Here is a 17,166-nt window from a genome sequence, read left to right as displayed (position 1 = left end):
GGGACCAGGGGCTCTGTGTCCCTCTCACCGCTGAGGGTGCTCGGGGCTGGGGGGCTCTCTGACCTTCTCATCCCTTGGGAGGCCAGGGGCGTCTCTGTCCCTCTCAGCCCTGGTGTGACCCCACCCAAACATCATTGGGGTCAGAAGGACAGAGACACCCCCAAACCCCCAGAAGGGCTGAACCTGGGATTTGTTATGGGCTGAGGATTTAGGAAGGGGCTGGGGTTGGAGTTAGGGCTGATATTTGGATTAGAGCTCGGTTTGGCGTTAAGGCTAGACATGGCATTGGCTTTAGGGCTGGTGTTGGGATAGGGTCTTGGGCTAGACGAGTCTGGGACTGGGATGAGATAAAATACAGAACTGTGAGTGTGTCTAAACATGGAGTGAGATTGAGACCAGGATCAGGGTCAGGTTTGGGACTGAGCTCACCAGAGTGGGACAGGGGGGATGTCACTGCAGGATGTCCCTGGCATCGTCCCAGCCTTCCTCAGGCACCTCCAAACATGGAGGCAGCTGGGTGCTCCAAGGTCAAGGTGCTCCCACGCCGCCCCTGGATACCAGGCGAGCATTCCCTGAGGGCAGCCCACTAACCCACCGTCCTGGATTTCCAAGCAGATTGTATTCTGTTTGTCATCCGTATGGCCATTGTCTTCTGTTAAGTGGGCAGTTTTCCTTATCTCTTCCACACCCACTCCTTCCTCAGGGCAGACATCTGCTGATAACAGGCTACTGAATGTCACTGAATGACTGATAAGAACTACAGCATCCCATTGGGAGATGCTCTGCCCAGAGGGGAGAGCCAAGCATTCCTACCAGATATAATCTTGAAATTCTGGAACACCAGCACTGCTTTCTCCACTGGATTTTCTAGAGGAACAGCAGCTGCCTCTTCCACTGGATCTTCAGAGGAAGACTACACCTTTCTACAGGATCCCTGCTCAAACAGAACCACACCTGACACTCCAGGAGGAGTGCAGCCACCATTCCAATTGGACTGCTACCAACACCCTGACCAAGAGGGTGTCAGGTTGTGTGCTCACTCTGTCAGTGTTGTCTTGCTTTACTGCATTGTTTATGTTATGTTTTTATTTGTTTCCCTAATAAAGAACTGTTATTCCTGCTCCCATATTTTTTCCTGAGAGCCCCTTAATTTCAAATTTATAAAAATTCAGAGGGAGGGGGTTTACATTTTACATTTTAGGAGAGGCTCCTACCTTCCTTAGCAGACACCCGTCTTTCCAAACCAACACAGGGAGTGACATCAATCTCTGCTTAATAACTGGTTTTGCTTTAATACAGTTACTTTGAAACCACTTCCTAGTATATGATATAATATGATATGTCATGATATGATATATAATATATGACAGCTGTTATACCTAGGATTAAATGTGTCTGATTAAGATAACATTGTCTAATCATTACCATCAGAGATAATATATATTTATAGAAATATCTCTGGTTTGTCATCCTTAACCCTGTGGGACAAATTCTATAAAGGTTTCATTCCACCTTTATAATTCCTTACATACAAAATCTTGAAAGTCTGGGACTGGCATTGGATACATCTGTTCCAAGGCTCCTCTTACAAGAAGGAGTTTAGAAAGGTTGGAGGTCCTTGCAGGTGTTTGGGATCTGTGGGAGTCATTGGGAGGTCCAATTTACTGCCCGATTAACAGAAGATAACTGCACTACATCTGACAGATGGCAAATAGAATACATACGTTTTCTTTCAATCCAGAACAGCAGGATTTCAAATTAAGAGAATGTAACTTAACATTGCTCAAATCTAACAATAATGAAGCTTAACTTTTCTTAAACTTATCAACTCTGAATTTGTATTAAATTAAACGTAACAGAATCAAAAATGTATATCCTTAAAAGTTATACATGCAACAAAATTTACCTTATTTGGATGCTATTAATGGAAATAAGGCACTGAAAAGTTGAACAATCAGCGATTGAAATAACAGCATGAAGGATTTACTGGAGGGATTAAAACGATGGAATAAGTGTGTCATGATTTTATGTAATTTAGTTTTGAGAGAAGCCCATAGCAGCCACAAATTTTATGCAAGCATGAATTTACTAAGACCTTTTCACCGGGAGCAGCCGAGCCACGCACCCCAAACCACCCGCGGTTCCCCCTCCTGCCCCAGAGCCTGTGAATGTGCCTCCGTGCCAGAGGGAAGGGGAAGGAGATCCCCCAGTGCATCCCCAGCAGGACGGCATTGGCAGTGGGGTTGTCTTGTAGCCAGTGGCCATGCTGGGCTGGGAGATGGAGCAGGAGAGAGGGGGAAAGGGGCACTGACTTCCTCCTCACCTGTCTGTGTGTCTCTGGGCATCTTCCTCTTCCTTGCAGCTTTCTCCTCCATTGGGCCAAGATTTGGGAATGGGAAATCCTGGTTTGGGGAAAAACCAGGGATACCAGGGATGAGCACCGTGTGTCTGAAAGGCCTCTGCCCAAGTCCATCTCTAGAAGTCACGTGGTAAAAACCTTCCAAAAGTAAAAGTGAATCAAAAAAAGCCACCAGGAGTGTCCCATTTCCAGTCTCATCCCTCTGGGGTTCTGGTGGTCCCCTCTCTCATGGCTGCCAAGGATCCCATGCGTCCTGGGGATCCCCCCTCTCCAGGGTCCTGCTTAGGGATGGTGGGGGATTTTGGGGTTCCAGGGTCCCTCTCTCCAGCCTCCCCCCAGTCCAGGCACTTTGGGCTCCCTCCTCTCCCCACCACCCTGTCCTAGTTTAGGGCAAATTTGGGAGAAAACCTCCAAAAGGAGTTTCCTCTAGAAAGCAAATTCAAGCAGCCTCTCCCCAATCAGTTTGGGGAAAGATTTCCTTGGAGAAAAGTGGAAAAACCTGGTTATTTAACAGGCAAGGAATTCACAAGCAGAGCAAATGACCAATATTAAACAATAAAACTTCTTGCCACTCCTAAAGAGATGACAAACTCAGAAAGTCCCTCTGTGGGCTGTAGCTCTGCTCACTCAGTCTCTTATCAGTTTCTCCAGCACTGGAAATGCCGTGGACTAGGCTTGGCCCAATGGGCCACAGGTAGAGCTGCCAGTGCTCTTCTTGATATTGAGAGCAGGTTTAGACAGCTCTAAAGTAAAAGAAAAACCACAGTCCAGGGCACGTATCTGCCTCAGAGAGCTAAAAACTAACTAAAACCAAAGGAGAGCCCTGTCCTGCTATCTGTCTGTCCAGGAGCCAGAATACGGAGGAGTGCAGTTTCTTAAAAAACCTGCTCACTTCCTGTCTCCCTTTGCTCTCAGAACCTTCCTTAAAGGTGCAGAACTAATTTCTGGGCTAAACAGATGAAGAGATGGGATGGTGGGGGATTTTGGGGTTCCAGGGTCCCTCTCTCCAGCCTCCCCCCTCCCCTCCCTTTGGGCTCCCTCCTCTCCCCACCACCCTGTCCTAGTTTAGGGCAAATTTGGGAGAAAACCTCCAAAAGGAGTTTCCTCTAGAAAGCAAATTCAAGCAGCCTCTCCCCAATCAGTTTGGGGAAAGATTTCCTTGGAGAAAAGTGGAAAAACCTGGTTATTTAACAGGCAAGGAATTCACAAGCAGAGCAAATGACCAATATTAAACAATAAAACTTCTTGCCACTCCTAAAGAGATGACAAACTCAGAAAGTCCCTCTGTGGGCTGTAGCTCTGCTCACTCAGTCTTTTCTCAGTTTCTCTAGCACTGGAAATGCCGTGGACCAGGCTTGGCCCAATGGGCCACAGGTAGAGCTGCCAGTGCTCTTCTTGATATTGAGAGCAGGTTTAAACAGCTCTAAAGTAAAAGAAAAACCACAGTCCAGGGCACGTATCTGCCTCAGAGAGCTAAAAACTAACTAAAACCAAAGGAGAGCCCTGTCCTGCTATCTGTCTGTCCAGGAGCCAGAATACGGAGGAGTGCAGTTTCTTAAAAAACCTGCTCACTTCCTGTCTCCCTTTGCTCTCAGAACCTTCCTTAAAGGTGCAGAACTAATTTCTGGGCTAAACAGATGAAGAGATTATGAGCATGATCCCAGGTTCAGCCCTTCTGGGGGTTTGGGGGTGTCTCTGTCCCTCTGACCCCAGTGATGTTTGGGCAGGGTCACACCAGGGCTGAGAGGGACAGAGACCACCCCGGCCTCCCTAGGGATGAGAAGGTCAGAGAGCCCCCAAGCACCCTCAGCGGTGAGAGGGACACAGAGCCCCTGGTCCCCAGCCCTGCACAAGCATTTCCTGAGGCCAACGGGATGGAGAGACCCCCAGCAACCACCAGGGCGAGGGGACAGAGACCCCCGAGCATCCCCTGGGCTAAGAGGGACAGAGACTGGGCCGAGCACCCCCTTGGCACAGGGATGAGAGGGAGGGAGACCCCCCAGGCATTCCCTTGGGTGAGAATGATGGAGACTCCCTGGGGAATGGCCTGGGGTGACAGGGACAAGGACAAAATTCCCCCCAAGCCCCTCCCAAGCATCCCCCAGAGCAAGAGGCACAGAGACCCCTCAAGCATGCCCTGGGCAGTGGACAAAATAGATTTGGCAGAAATCAAACTTAACACTACATTAAATGCCTTGAGGAATATTTGCTCTTTCCACAACTCACTTGTGATGGAAATGCCAACAAAACCCAAACATTAATAAACCAACAATAGAAGCAATTCTGTGGCAATTCCAAGTTTCATCGGTTCCAGCTCAGCTGCTGGCAGGTGCCGATAAAAGAAAAGTGGAAATTTGGCCCAATACAGATTATTAAAAGGAAGAGAAAGCTCCGTGTAGCTGTCACAATAGTGACAGGGATGAAGAGAAAAAATATTCTCACACGTGGCAAGGCCCTGAAGCCTGTGAATTCAGGGATTATTTGGGAATTTAGCTCATGGAGCTGGGCTCCTTGTGGGACTTTCAGCAGCCTTGTGTTCCTCATCTTGGGGTAAATGAACCTTGTCAGTCTCGCTGGTAACATTTGCTCTCTTTCCTCCAGTGATTTTAATGAACTTTTCAAGGAAGGACAAGAAAATATTTTCTTTACACTGGCCACCCACAAAAGCCATTTTCCTCATCAGTTCTCCCATGTTCAGTTCAGAGGAAGCTGCGTCGAAGTTTCCAAGAGTTCCTCCAGAAAGAGCCACAACTCCTCGGAGAAGGGAACCATGCTGTTGTCAAAGGTACTTGGGGTCAGAGAACAGTGCCCTGAACTTACTGTCCTAAAATAATGTCACAATCTGGTTAAGAAAATTGTTAGAGAGATGCCTCTTTCCCAGTTAAGGTGTTAATGAGACCAAATCCAAAGTGGATTTTATTGAACAGTTGAGTGTCCCTGCAGGACTGGTAAAATGACATCATCCCATTGTGGGATGCTCCGCCCAGGGGGAGGAGCCAAGCATTCCTACCTGGATATAAGTTGAACCTTGCAATACCAGTAGCACCTTGCCTACTGGATTCCCAGAGGACAAGAGCTCCATAAGCACCACTGGACCTTCAGAGGAAGACCAGACCCTTCTACAGGATCACTGCTTTGACAGAATCACGATCATCACTGCAACAGGACTGCAGCCACCATTTAATGGGACTGCTACCAGCACCCTGAGCAACAGGGTGTCAGGTTATATCCTGACTGTGTCAGTTTAAGGCAGTGTTTCTGTTTCATCGCTTTGATCTTAATTTTCTTATTAAATTGTAGTTCTGGCTTAGAATCTCCACCTGGTTTACCTTGAAACCCATACAACACTTGATGTACTCATCCCATTTTTTTTCCTCCCAGACCAGGATCTCCCATTCCCAAACCTTGGCCAGATGGAGGGGGATGCTGCAAGGAAGAGGAAGATGCCCCGGGACACCCCGGCAGGTGAGGAGGAAGTCAGTGCCCCTTTCTCCCTCTCTCCTGCTGCATCTCCCAGCTCAGCATGGCCCGTGGCTGCAGGACAACCCCTCTGCCTTGGCCATCCTGCTGGGGATGCACTGGGGGTGTCTCGTTCCCTCTCCCTCTGGCACAGAGGCAAAGCCCATCCACTCCTTGTCCTTCGTCCCCCAGACAAGGAGCTGAGGATGGAGACTGGAGATGACAAATCTTCACAGCAGAACCTTGTGGAAGAATCTGTTTTGAAGGACTCCATGGAACAGGAATCGAACAGGGAGGTAAAGCCCAAGAGATCCCACAGGATGAGGGCCTGCAAACCGAGCCCAGGGTGCTCTGAGGAGGAAAGACCCACCCTGTGCCAGGAAGGTGGACAGAGCTTCAGCCAGAGCTCGGAGCTGATGGTCCATGAGGAGCTTCATGATGGGGAGAAGCCCTACAAGTGCTTGGAGTGTGGGAAGAGCTTCAGGCAGAGCAGCACCCTGATCAGCCACCAGATGATCCACACCGGGGAATGGCCCTACGAGTGTGGGGAGTGTGGGAAGGGCTTCAGCTACAGATCCACCCTTCTGACCCACCAACGCATCCACACCGGGGAGAGACCCTACGAGTGTCCCCAGTGTTGGAAGAGGTTTCACACCAGCTCCAATCTCCTCCTGCATGAGCGGATTCACACTGATGAGAGGCCCTTCCGCTGCCTGGACTGTGGGAAGGGCTTCAAGTACAACTCCCACCTCGTCACCCACCGGCGCATCCACACTGGGGAAAGGCCCTACAAGTGTCCCCAGTGTGGAAAGAGCTTCACCAACAGTTCTAACTTAACCAGACACCAACAGAGGCACCTGTAAATGAAGCCCTGTAAATGCCCCAACTGCAGGGAGAGCTTCGTGCCTGGCTCCAGCTTCATACCCAATTGGAGGATCCACACTGGGAAGAGACCTGTGATCCATGTTCACTGTAATCCATGCTGGGAAGACGCCTGTCCCTTTTCCTGAGGGCTTCAAGTACAACTCCCACCTCGTCACCCACCGGCGCATCCACACTGGGGAAAGGCCCTACAAGTGTCCCCAGTGTGGAAAGAGCTTCACCAACAGTTCTAACTTAACCAGACACCAACAGAGGCACCTGTAAATGAAGCCCTGTAAATGCCCCAACTGCAGGGAGAGCTTCGTGCCTGGCTCCAGCTTCATACCCAATTGGAGGATCCACACTGGGAAGAGACCTGTGTTCCATGTTCACTGTAATCCATGCTGGGAAGACGCCTGTCCCTTTTCCTGCCCCTGCCAATGACATGATGTGGGATCAATGAACATGAGGTTCTGGCCAGGTCCATGTCATTAGATCCACTCCCTCCTCAGGTCATTGCCAGAGGCAGGAAAGGGTCTCTCTCTCCCTGGGGAGAAGAGTATCCTTGCCACGTAGGCGGAAATATGTGGCCAGGATGACCCAGTGAGTTGTGTTTTGGTTTTCCCTGTAAATAGTTTTTCTTTTCCCTTTTGTTAGCAGTATTGTTTCTGTTCCTGTTTGTTCTTTATCTCGTTGCTGTTCCCAATAAATTGTTCTTATCCCATCCCAGGATTGCCCAGGCTCCCCAGGGAAGGCTCCCAGCTCCAGGGCTCTCTGAGCTCCAGCAGCGTTTGGACAGCGCTGCCAGGCCCAGGCTGGCATTGTTGGGGTGTCCTGTGCAGGGCCAGCAGTTGGACTCCAGGATCCTGATGGGTCCCTCCCAGCTCAGCCAATTCTGTGGATCTGGGATCCCATGACACATAGCAACAGGGTCCAGGTGATGGTTGCCTGCTAAGGATCAGATTTGTCACAGGCCCTCAGAGGGGTTCCATGGGGACTTTCCAAGAGTCTCCAGGCTGTTCAACAGCTGGAATGTCACAGGCAGAGACAGGGACTCCATGGACACCTCCCAGGGGTTTCTGGGGATGGTAAAGGGCCCTGTGCTCAGAGGCAGTCACAGCCATTCCATGGTGACATCCCAGGGCACCTTGGGCTGCAAAGGCACTGATCTGTCACAGGCACTGACTGGGGTTCCACAGTGACATCCCAGGAGTCCCCAGGCTGCCAAAGTGCTGGGATGTCCCAGAAGCACTCAGAGGGGTTCCTGTCATGGGCACAGTGGGAGCTTCAGGCAATGTTTATTGGAAAAGCTCCTGTTAGGACACAGCGTGCAGAGAGGATCCCCAATAGCCCCACAGATCCCCAAATGTCACCGTTGAGTCAGAGATGGCACAGACTCAGACCAGAAAGCTAAGGGCTAAAGGCCACCTGTCTATTCAATCCTCTTCTTTTATACCTTGGTTTGCTACAGGTGGACCTCATTGGTCATTTAGTCAACACATTACACATGATTGGCTAATTAAGACAATATCCTTCAGTAAACAACTTTATGGAGAAAAACCAACTTACTATACACACCACCTGTGGATAGATTCAATTCTTTCCCCCCAGCTCCCTTAAAGTTCCCTGACCAATTCATTGGAAACTTATTTTGCTTTCTCTGTCTCTCACCACACTGTCATATCCACACCCAAATACCCCCAAGGACCTCCAGGCTTTCTAAATTCTTTCTGTGAGAACAGCCATGGAGCAGCTGATCCAGTCTCATCTCCAGAATTTTCAAGCCTTCATATGTAAATAAATATCAAAGTGGAATCTAACCTTTATAGAATTTGTCCCCCAGGATTAAGGATAACAAAACAGAGATATTTATATAAATTTATACCATGGTAATGATGAGACAAAATTATCTTAATTAGAAATATTTACACCAAGATATAAGAGCTGTTACATATTTTATTATTTAGAGCACTCGGAAGTGATTTCTAAGCAACTGTATTAAAACAAAACCAGTAATTAAGCAGAGATTGATGTCACTGCCCTAGACCAATGACCGTGGGCAAATCCCTTTGGTTCAACCTGGAGACGTGATCTTGAGGGGTGTCCCCACTGCAGGGTAGAATTTCCACACATCCCAAGAAGAGAAATGTCAGGAGATGCTACCAATAAAATTTGGGTCAGGACTTTTCCAGCCTGAAGTGCTGCCCTGTCAATCAGATGTGCCCAGGTTGGGCCAGCTCAGCAGCTCTGCAGAAGCTTTCAGTGGTGTCACTTGGTTGTTCCTTTCTCCAGGAATTTTTCCATTTCTGCCACAGCTTCAGCTCCCTCTGAGGATATTGAACTTCAGGATGGAGGAGTCAGGCTGGTTCCAGCTTTATTCACCCCAAAATCAGTAGGACCCTCCTCCTTTATTTTCCACTGGGGCTTTGCAAACAGGGCCTGGCTGGGGTTGTTGGAGCCCGTTGCAGGCAGAGCCTCCTGCTCCAGCAGGAACTGCCTTTCCTGTGCCAGGAGCAGGGCAGGTCCCGCTGCAGGAAAAGCCCCAGGCCAGCCCCAGCACAGGGAAGGGCTTGGGCACAAAGGCAGAGTGCCGTGCTGGGAGCTGTGCCAGGGAGAGCCTGAGGCACCAAAGGCACCTTGGCAGCAGCAGCTGCTTGCAGGGCATGGCCAGAAGCCTCCCTTGGCAGCCCGGCCTGGTGGCCAGCACTGCAGAGCTGCTGCCTCAGGGCTCATTTCTGCCTGGGCTCTGAAAAGCCACTTCTGCTCCAGGAGCCTGCCTGGGAAGCCATTGGCCCCAGCACCCTGGGGACAAGATATGAATGACAAAACTCTTCATGCCAGCAGAGACAAGGCAGGGGCAGAGGAAAGGGCAGAGCCAGGCCCAGGGGTCAGGGCTGCCATGGTGATGGCTGTGAGGTCACTGCCCCTGCAGCAGCCTGGCTGCCCTCAGCAGACATTCTGGCCAGAAGTGTTGTGAGGGCACCCAGCACAGCAGAGAACCCACACAACAGGAATTCTGTGCTTGGGGAGGGGATGGGGTTTCACTATGTCAGGTTGCACAAAGTTCCTCATCTTGGAGCATTCCTGGGATGGGGAATCCACTTCTCTGGAAAAACATTTGCAGTTTTGTGCAATTCTCATAGTTATAAAATATTTCCTCCTTCTAAGAAATTTAAAACCGCCCTCATTCAGTTCAGAGACATTGACCCTTGTTCTGTCACTGCAAGATCTAGGAGAAAACAACCTTGACCATTATTTTTCCATTTTCACATACTTTGGAGAGGACACAAAAATCTCCCAAGATGGGGTTTGGAGGCCACAAGCAGGTAGAAGCACACGGCTCTCAATGCTGTGGAGACAGGACAGAACAGGAATAGCCTGGGAGGAATTGAAGGGTGGTTTCAGAGAGGCTGGAGCTTTTCTTCATAGAGGATATAAGCACGAGAAGGCAATAATGGCACCAGGGGCAGCTGAGGAGGCCCGAAGTGGACACCAGGAGAAAGGAATTTCCCTGCCAGGGCAGGGCTGTGGTGCAACATGTCCCCCAGAAGGAGCCTGGAGCAGCCCAAGGCTTTGTGTGGGCAGGCAGAGGCAGGCAGGAGGCTTTGAAAGAACTTCTAAACAAGCAGGTAAGCTTTCTCAGGCCTTGGGCCTTTGCATTCCTGAAACACATCCAGGTTTGCTCAGCACCAGAGACACCTTTGCCTTGTTTGTCCCCAGCTGTCATCACTGCCTCCAGTGTTGTTCTCTGGCTGCAACCTGGGGACACTTTCTCAGTCCTGTCCCTCAGAAGGATTGGTTTAAAGTATGAGAAACTTCTGTGTTTCACTCTCTTTTTGAGTCCCTGAGAAGTTCTCTGAGCACACTCTGAGGGACTGAGTCTGATGCAAAGAGCACCAAAGCCCCAGAGGGGCTTGGGTTAAAGTCCTTGTGCTGTGTCTGTGCTGCTGAGCTGGGCCAGGCTCCTGGCCCAGAGGCAGCTCCTGGCAAGGGCAGTGCTGCAGAGAGACAGCTCTGGCCAGGAGCAGCTCCTGTGCACAGCCCAGCAGGGCTGGGGCACTGCCAGGGCAGCTCAGGGACACCAGCAGGGCACAGACAGAGCTGACAGGGGCTCAGCACTGGCAGGGGCTGGGGGATGTCCCAGAGGGGGCTGTGTGACAGTGGCACCTCTGTGGCTGTGTCCTAGAGGCACAGAGCAGCTGTGATGTCAGCAAGGGGCTGTGTGACATTACAGAGTTTGTTGTGTGAGGTTGTCAAGCAGCTACAGCATCATAGAGGGGATTCTTTGACATAACAGAGCAGCTGTGACGTCATGACATGGCTGTATGATATCATAGAGAAGGCTGTGAGGTCAAATTGCGTGCTGTGACATTACAGAGTGGCAGTATGACATCACAGAGAGGGTTTTGTGACATCACTGAGGGGGTTGTGACATCTCACAGCTGTGACATCATAGAGTAGTGTGTGAAGCCATGGAGCAGACTTTGCCATCATAGAGGGTGGCTCTGTGACATCAGAGATTGGGTTGTGACATCATTAGATGGCTGTGGAACATCATAGAGCAGGCTGTGACATCACAGAACAGACTGTGACCTCACATGGTGACTTTGTGACATCTCAGAGTCTTCTGTGACATCACAGAGCAGCTGTATGACACTCCAGGCTGACATCCCTTAGTTGGTTCTGTGGCATCACAAGGGTGCTGTGTGACGTTATAGGGGGCTTAGTGACATCACAGGAGGCTGTCTGACATCACAGAGATGGCTGTGTTGTGTGTGTGTGACAGAAGGACAGTGAGGGCAAGGATAAAAGGAATAGGGCCTAAAAGCTGAACAGAGCTCAAAATTAACATTTCTTAACTTACACCTTAACATTTACTTCTACTGTAAACTTAACAATTTAGCAAAAGAACAGCACTTAATAGTGTTTAAGCTAATTTATAACCTATGATTTAGCAATATAAGAGATTAATAATGCTTAACAATATTTAACTTAGGTAAGAACTTATATTAAACATTACACTGTGGGGCCCTGTGACACCAAGGGATCATTGTGACACTGTGGAGCTTTGTGAGACCAAGGGATCACTGTGACAGTGTGGGGCCATGTGAGACCAAGGGACCATTGTGACATTGTGGGGCATCATGGAAAATTGTGGAGATAATTGTGACGTTGCAAGGCCTCATGGGGCCACAGAGAGACCATTAAGACTCTTCACAGCCTCATGGAACTAGGAGGCCATTGTGACATTGTGGGGCCCCATTGAACCAAGGTGTTATTGTGACACTGCAGGGCCCCATAAAACCAAGAGGACACAGAACGGGTCTGGCTGGTTTGGCCTCTCATGGGCTGCCTCACTGCTCCAGCTGACCTTGGCATGTTGAGGGGCTGTTGTTATCTGCCGCTGAAACACTGGAGCTCCGTGCTTTCCTTCCCAGTGGAAAAGATCTCTCCTTCCTCTCCAGGCACCCATGGACAGAATTGGGGTTTCACCTCCAAATTTCCTTATATCCAGGGATTGTTCCCACAGGAATATTGCCAGGACAACTCTGGCTGGCAGTGGTTTCACAAGGGTCAGCTCTCATTTGTTCCCAAAAAGCCTGGGGAAGGCTCCATGCTTTCCTTCCTGTTGGAACGAAATGTCCTGCTTCTCCAGGCACCCATGGCCAAGACTGGTTTTCCAACTCCAAAATTCCATACATACAAAGATAGCTCCCAGAAAAAATCTGCCATTACTGATAAGTTTGGCTGGCCTTGGCCTAGTGAGATTCACACCTGCCTTCCAAACATTGGGGCTCTGTGCTTTCTTTCCTATGGAAAAGAACTGTATTTGACATCCAGGTGCCCACAGCCAGAATTGGGATTTTAACCTCCAACACTGCTTTAGTGTGACTGACTGGAGGAGATTGCTGGCTGGAAACATTTCATGTGTGAGAGAGGAAGAGGCAGGTCCACCTTGCCCTGCCCTGGAACCCCAGCACTGCCCTGCCCTGCAACCCCAATCCCCCCAGAGCCTCTATCCCAGCCCAGCAGTGGCTGCCAGTCCCTGGCACAGCACAGGCAATGCTCCACAGCCACCTCTGGAGCCACCAGCCCAGCTCCTGAGAGACCAAATGGGCCCAAGTCCCACCTGGGGGAAGGGCCCAGGAAGACCAAGGGGTATTGAAGGCTGACCACAAGGCAAGCACACATCTTGACCCCACCTCCTCTTGGAATTTCCATCTGAACACTTCTGGAACCCAGGAGTTGGGAGCTGTGTGTGTGCTCCTCTGAATCTTTTTCATCCTTTTTTCTTTCTAATTCCCTCTTCTTGAAAACTTTGATTAACATTAAATTGAACAGGCTTAGAGTTTGTGAAGTTGAATGGGTCAAGGTAATGCTTTGAGAAGTGTTTTTTTGTTGACTGATGGGATATTAAATCTTTTGCCAAAGTTTCTTTGATTTTCTAAATTTCCCTGTTAAGGCAGTTTTGTTGTTTGAGCTCTTCAGGATTTGTTTTAGTATTTCTACAATACATCCAAGTCAGAATGCACAACTAATTGTAATTCCTTTAAAATGTCTCATTGAGAGTTAATTTATTTAAGTGTTCAAATACTTTGTGGTTAATTAGACAGATTTCAGAAGCCTGTTCAAACTGAATATATTCTATTTAAAACGATAGTCAGAAAGCAATTTTTAGGTCCTGTTTAGGTTTTTTTTCCCTGTGAATACATTGATATGTGCAATCTCCAATTGTCATCCAATAAAAAAATGTGAACATGATAAAATTTAATAAATTGAATAAACATGAAAACCCTTCCCTGAGCTCCTTGTGACAGCAACATCTGACATGTCCACCATCCACAAGGGATTGCCATACGGGAAGGATTTTAGACAAAGACATAGGAAGAGGTGATATAAAAGATAAAAAGACAACTAGAGATGCTGACTAAGAAGGTAGTTAAAGTTTTGAAAAGTTGGGCAACTCTCTGATGCTCAAAGCATGAAGCCAGTCAAATAACACATCAGAATGACCAGAGAGCAGCTGCATGAGGAAATCTGGGAGCAAGGGGAAGGACATAGATCCAGCTGCTCTAAATGAAGAGATGTCCTTAGACATGGCCATTTAACCAGGAGGAGGGAGTAATGAAATATTAGACTGAATGTTGGTGGCTCAAATAGAGGGGAAGGTCAGAATTTCTTCTCCTGCCATCAGTAGAAAAATCCAGTAGATCCAGGAAATTCCTGTTCCTGGTGGGAAAATTTTGCCTTTTCTTAAAAGTACTAAAGTGACTCAGATAATAAAGGTTTGCTTGTATATTATCAAACTAACAGGTATTTGCACCTGTGCCCCTTTCCAGGCAGACATCTGTTGTGTGCCCATGAACAGGCAGTGCCACTTGTGCCCTGAGGTGCCCAGCTGGGATTGGATCTCTCCGAAAGCACCTGAGGGAGAGCAGAGCACCTTGCAAGCTGCAGGTCCCTGACAGCCCCACAGGGCTCCTGTCCCATCAACATCTGCTCTGCTGCAGTCTTGAGATAAGCATGTTTCCTTTTGATATATTCTAAAGCTACAGTTTCAAAGATCCTTACTACAAGCAATATTCTAAAATTATACTTTAAAAGGTTATTATTGCAAAACTCTTTTTAGCTAGAAGCAGAAAGTTCCTGTCAAGCAGCAACATCCTTAAAGCTTTAATTCGAATGCTCCTAAATCAACTTAAGACTTGTAAAGGTTAATTGGAAACAAAGGATAGGTTCAAAGGCCTTCTTCCATGCTTTACTTCCTCAGTTATTTATTAGAATTGTCTTTATAACTGTCCCATGGTCAATTTCCATACATATCACAATCACAGATACACAGGTTGTCGGTGTGTACCTGACACAAAACACAGCTTGGTTTCCTGAGACCTCTTCCCGATTTCTTTCTCTCCCTCTCTCCTTCCCATTTCTTGTTCAGTTCAATCCATGTTCAATACAATCCTTAGGTTGCGTTCCCACGGTTTCATTCGCACCTTCACTAGCGGCAGAGGCGTCTCTCCCTCATGGGATCCCAACCCACGGGCCGGGTGCCTTCCCACCGCAATCGTTCTGGGATTCTGTCAGGGACTCACTTCCCTTCTTCCCTCTGCTTTCAGCTGGGAAGGTGCTGGGGTTGGCTGTTACTTGTCTCTGCCCCAGCATGGGAAAAGGCGGTTCTAGACAGGCCACGCTTTCGAAGAAGGAGTCTGGACTCTTGCTTTTTGGTCTTCAGTTGCATTTATTGTTTCTTATCTACAAAGTTTTTCTGTCTGTCCAGCCGAGGTCTGATCAGCAAGACAGCCAAGGGAACTCTCTCCCGCCCACAGGGCGGTTGTCTCTTTTATAGTGAAAACTACGTATTAGATATTTACCTTTAATTTCCAATGCTTTTCACTCTTGTTGGCAAGTGCACCATCACTATGAACCAATCCACACATGCCAACATCATCCTGAATATGGATGCCAAGGAGAAGAAAGAAAAAGGACAGGGCACGCCAAATCCCTCCATCTTGGGATTCCTGACCCCCATGTAAAGGATTCTAAACCCCCCTGTACAAGGTTCAAAACCCCCTGTACAGTGCTCCAAAATTTTTCCCTTCACCCTGTGATTACTACTACTATGCTACTTAAACTTTTGTGGCCTGTAATTCTTCATATAAGGTTGGCAATTTGCTCCATGAATTAAGATCGAATTTCCAGGTGTCTTTGGCTTCCTGCCAGGGTCTCCGAGCCCCTGCCAGGGTTTTGAGACATCCAGGGCATCCAGAGAGATGTCCTGGGTTCTGACAGGAATGTGCTGGAAAATGCCCAGCAAAGCTACCTTTGCTGTGTGCTCCAGGAGCCCACAGAGCTGCTGGACCTTGTCCCCTGGCCCTGCACAGCTCCTTGGGGGGCACGGCAGGAGCAGCACCCTGGGAGCCTTGGGAATGCCCCTCTGGGATCCATGCCACACAGTCCCAGGGGCTGGAATTCCAGTTCCTAGCCAGGAAAACATGTTCCTGCCCTCAAAGGCAAAGTCTTCAGAAGGGGCCAAAAGCCAAGTGGAGCAAGATCCTACAGTGACATTTCACTGCCAGCCTTCATAACTTCACCCATAGCTGTTGTAGCTCGTGCATTGGGAATTAAATCAGGGCAGGGTCTTTGGTGGGAGCTGCCCTGGGTCAAGAGAGACACTGAGAGAGAAACAGAGCAGGCAAAGAGAGGCAGGAGAGAAAGGAGGACACAAATCCAATCAGCTGAGAAGGTCGCACTTTGAAAAGCACCTTCTGTGGTTTTCTCAGAGGCAGCTCCTGGCAAGGGCAGCGCTGCAGAGAGACAGCTCTGGCCAGGAGCAGCTCCTGTGCACAGCCCAGCAGGGCTGGGGCACTGCCAGGGCAGCTCAGGGACACCAGCAGGGCACAGACAGAGCTGACAGGGGCTCAGCACTGGCAGGGGCTGGGGGATGTCCCAGAGGGGGCTGTGTCACAGCGGCACCTCTGTGGCTGTGTCCTAGAGGCACAGAGCAACTGTGATGCCAGAAAGGAGCTGTGTGACATCACAGAGTTTGTTGTGTGTGGGCATTGAACAGCTACAGCATCACAGAGGGGACGGTGTGACATCACAGAGCAGGCTGTGACATTATGTCATGGCTATATGACACCATAGAGCAGGCTGTGAGGTGAGAGTGTGTGCTGTGACATTACAGAGTGGCAGTATGACATCAAAGAGAGGGGTTTGTGACATCACTGAGGGGTTGTGACAGCACAGAGCTGCCTGTGATATCATAGAGTACGATGTAAGGCCATGGTACAGCTTCTGCCATTATTGAGGATGGCTCTGTGACCTCAGAGAGTGGGTTGTGATATCACTTGCTGGCTGAGTAGCATCACAGAGCAGGCTGTGACATCACAGAACAGACTGTGATGTCACAGGGTGACTGTGGATATCACCAAATCTTCTGTGATGTCATAGTGCAGCTTTATGGTATCACAGAGGGATATCCCAGCACTGGCCCCGTGGTATCACGAAGTGGCTTTGTGATATCACAGAGCAGGCTTCAACATCACAGAGTAGGCTCTGTGACATCATAGGCTGGATATAATAGAATGGATTCTGCCATCACAGTGTATTTGTGTGACATCACAGACCAGACTGTGACATCACAGAATGGCTGTGTGACATCCCAGGGCAGGTTGTGTAATATCACAACATTAACTGTGACATCATAATGTGGGCTGTGACATCACAAACGGTCTGTGTGCCATCACAGGGGCTTTTTGACATCACAGGTGCTGTGTGACATCATGGGGGCTGTGTGAGGTCACAGGGGCTGTGTGAGGTCACTGGGAAGGTCACTGTGCCCCAGCCCCCCTCACAGTTCCCCCAGAGCAGTCCAACGCTGCTCGTGCACAGCGGGGTCCCCTGTCCCCCCGGGTCCCCCCGCCCCCGGTGCCGCAGCCTCCCCCAGAGGATGTTCCACGAGATCGACCCCAGAGCCTGACACGGGG

At 49.3% G+C, this 17,166-nt stretch overlaps 1 protein-coding gene across 1 annotated transcript in view; it reads left to right on the top strand.

The window, feature by feature from the left end:
* LOC120506943 (zinc finger protein 34-like) overlaps nucleotides 1-6,964 on the top strand; it is a 19,869-nt gene extending 12,905 nt beyond the window's left edge. Inside the window, 3 exon segments of the mRNA XM_039719086.1 lie at nucleotides 5,773-5,824; nucleotides 6,011-6,720; nucleotides 6,830-6,964. Coding sequence (XP_039575020.1) covers nucleotides 5,773-5,824; nucleotides 6,011-6,720; nucleotides 6,830-6,964 — 897 coding nt within the window.
* The last annotated feature ends 10,202 nt before the right edge of the window (nucleotides 6,965-17,166 follow it).

The sequence above is a fragment of the Passer montanus genome, unplaced genomic scaffold (assembly GCF_014805655.1).
Source record: "Passer montanus isolate IOZ18808 unplaced genomic scaffold, ASM1480565v1 scaffold400, whole genome shotgun sequence".
Lineage (NCBI taxonomy): Eukaryota > Metazoa > Chordata > Aves > Passeriformes > Passeridae > Passer > Passer montanus.
The sequence above is the reverse complement of the archived record's forward strand: the minus strand, read 5'-3'. Positions and strand labels throughout refer to the sequence as shown.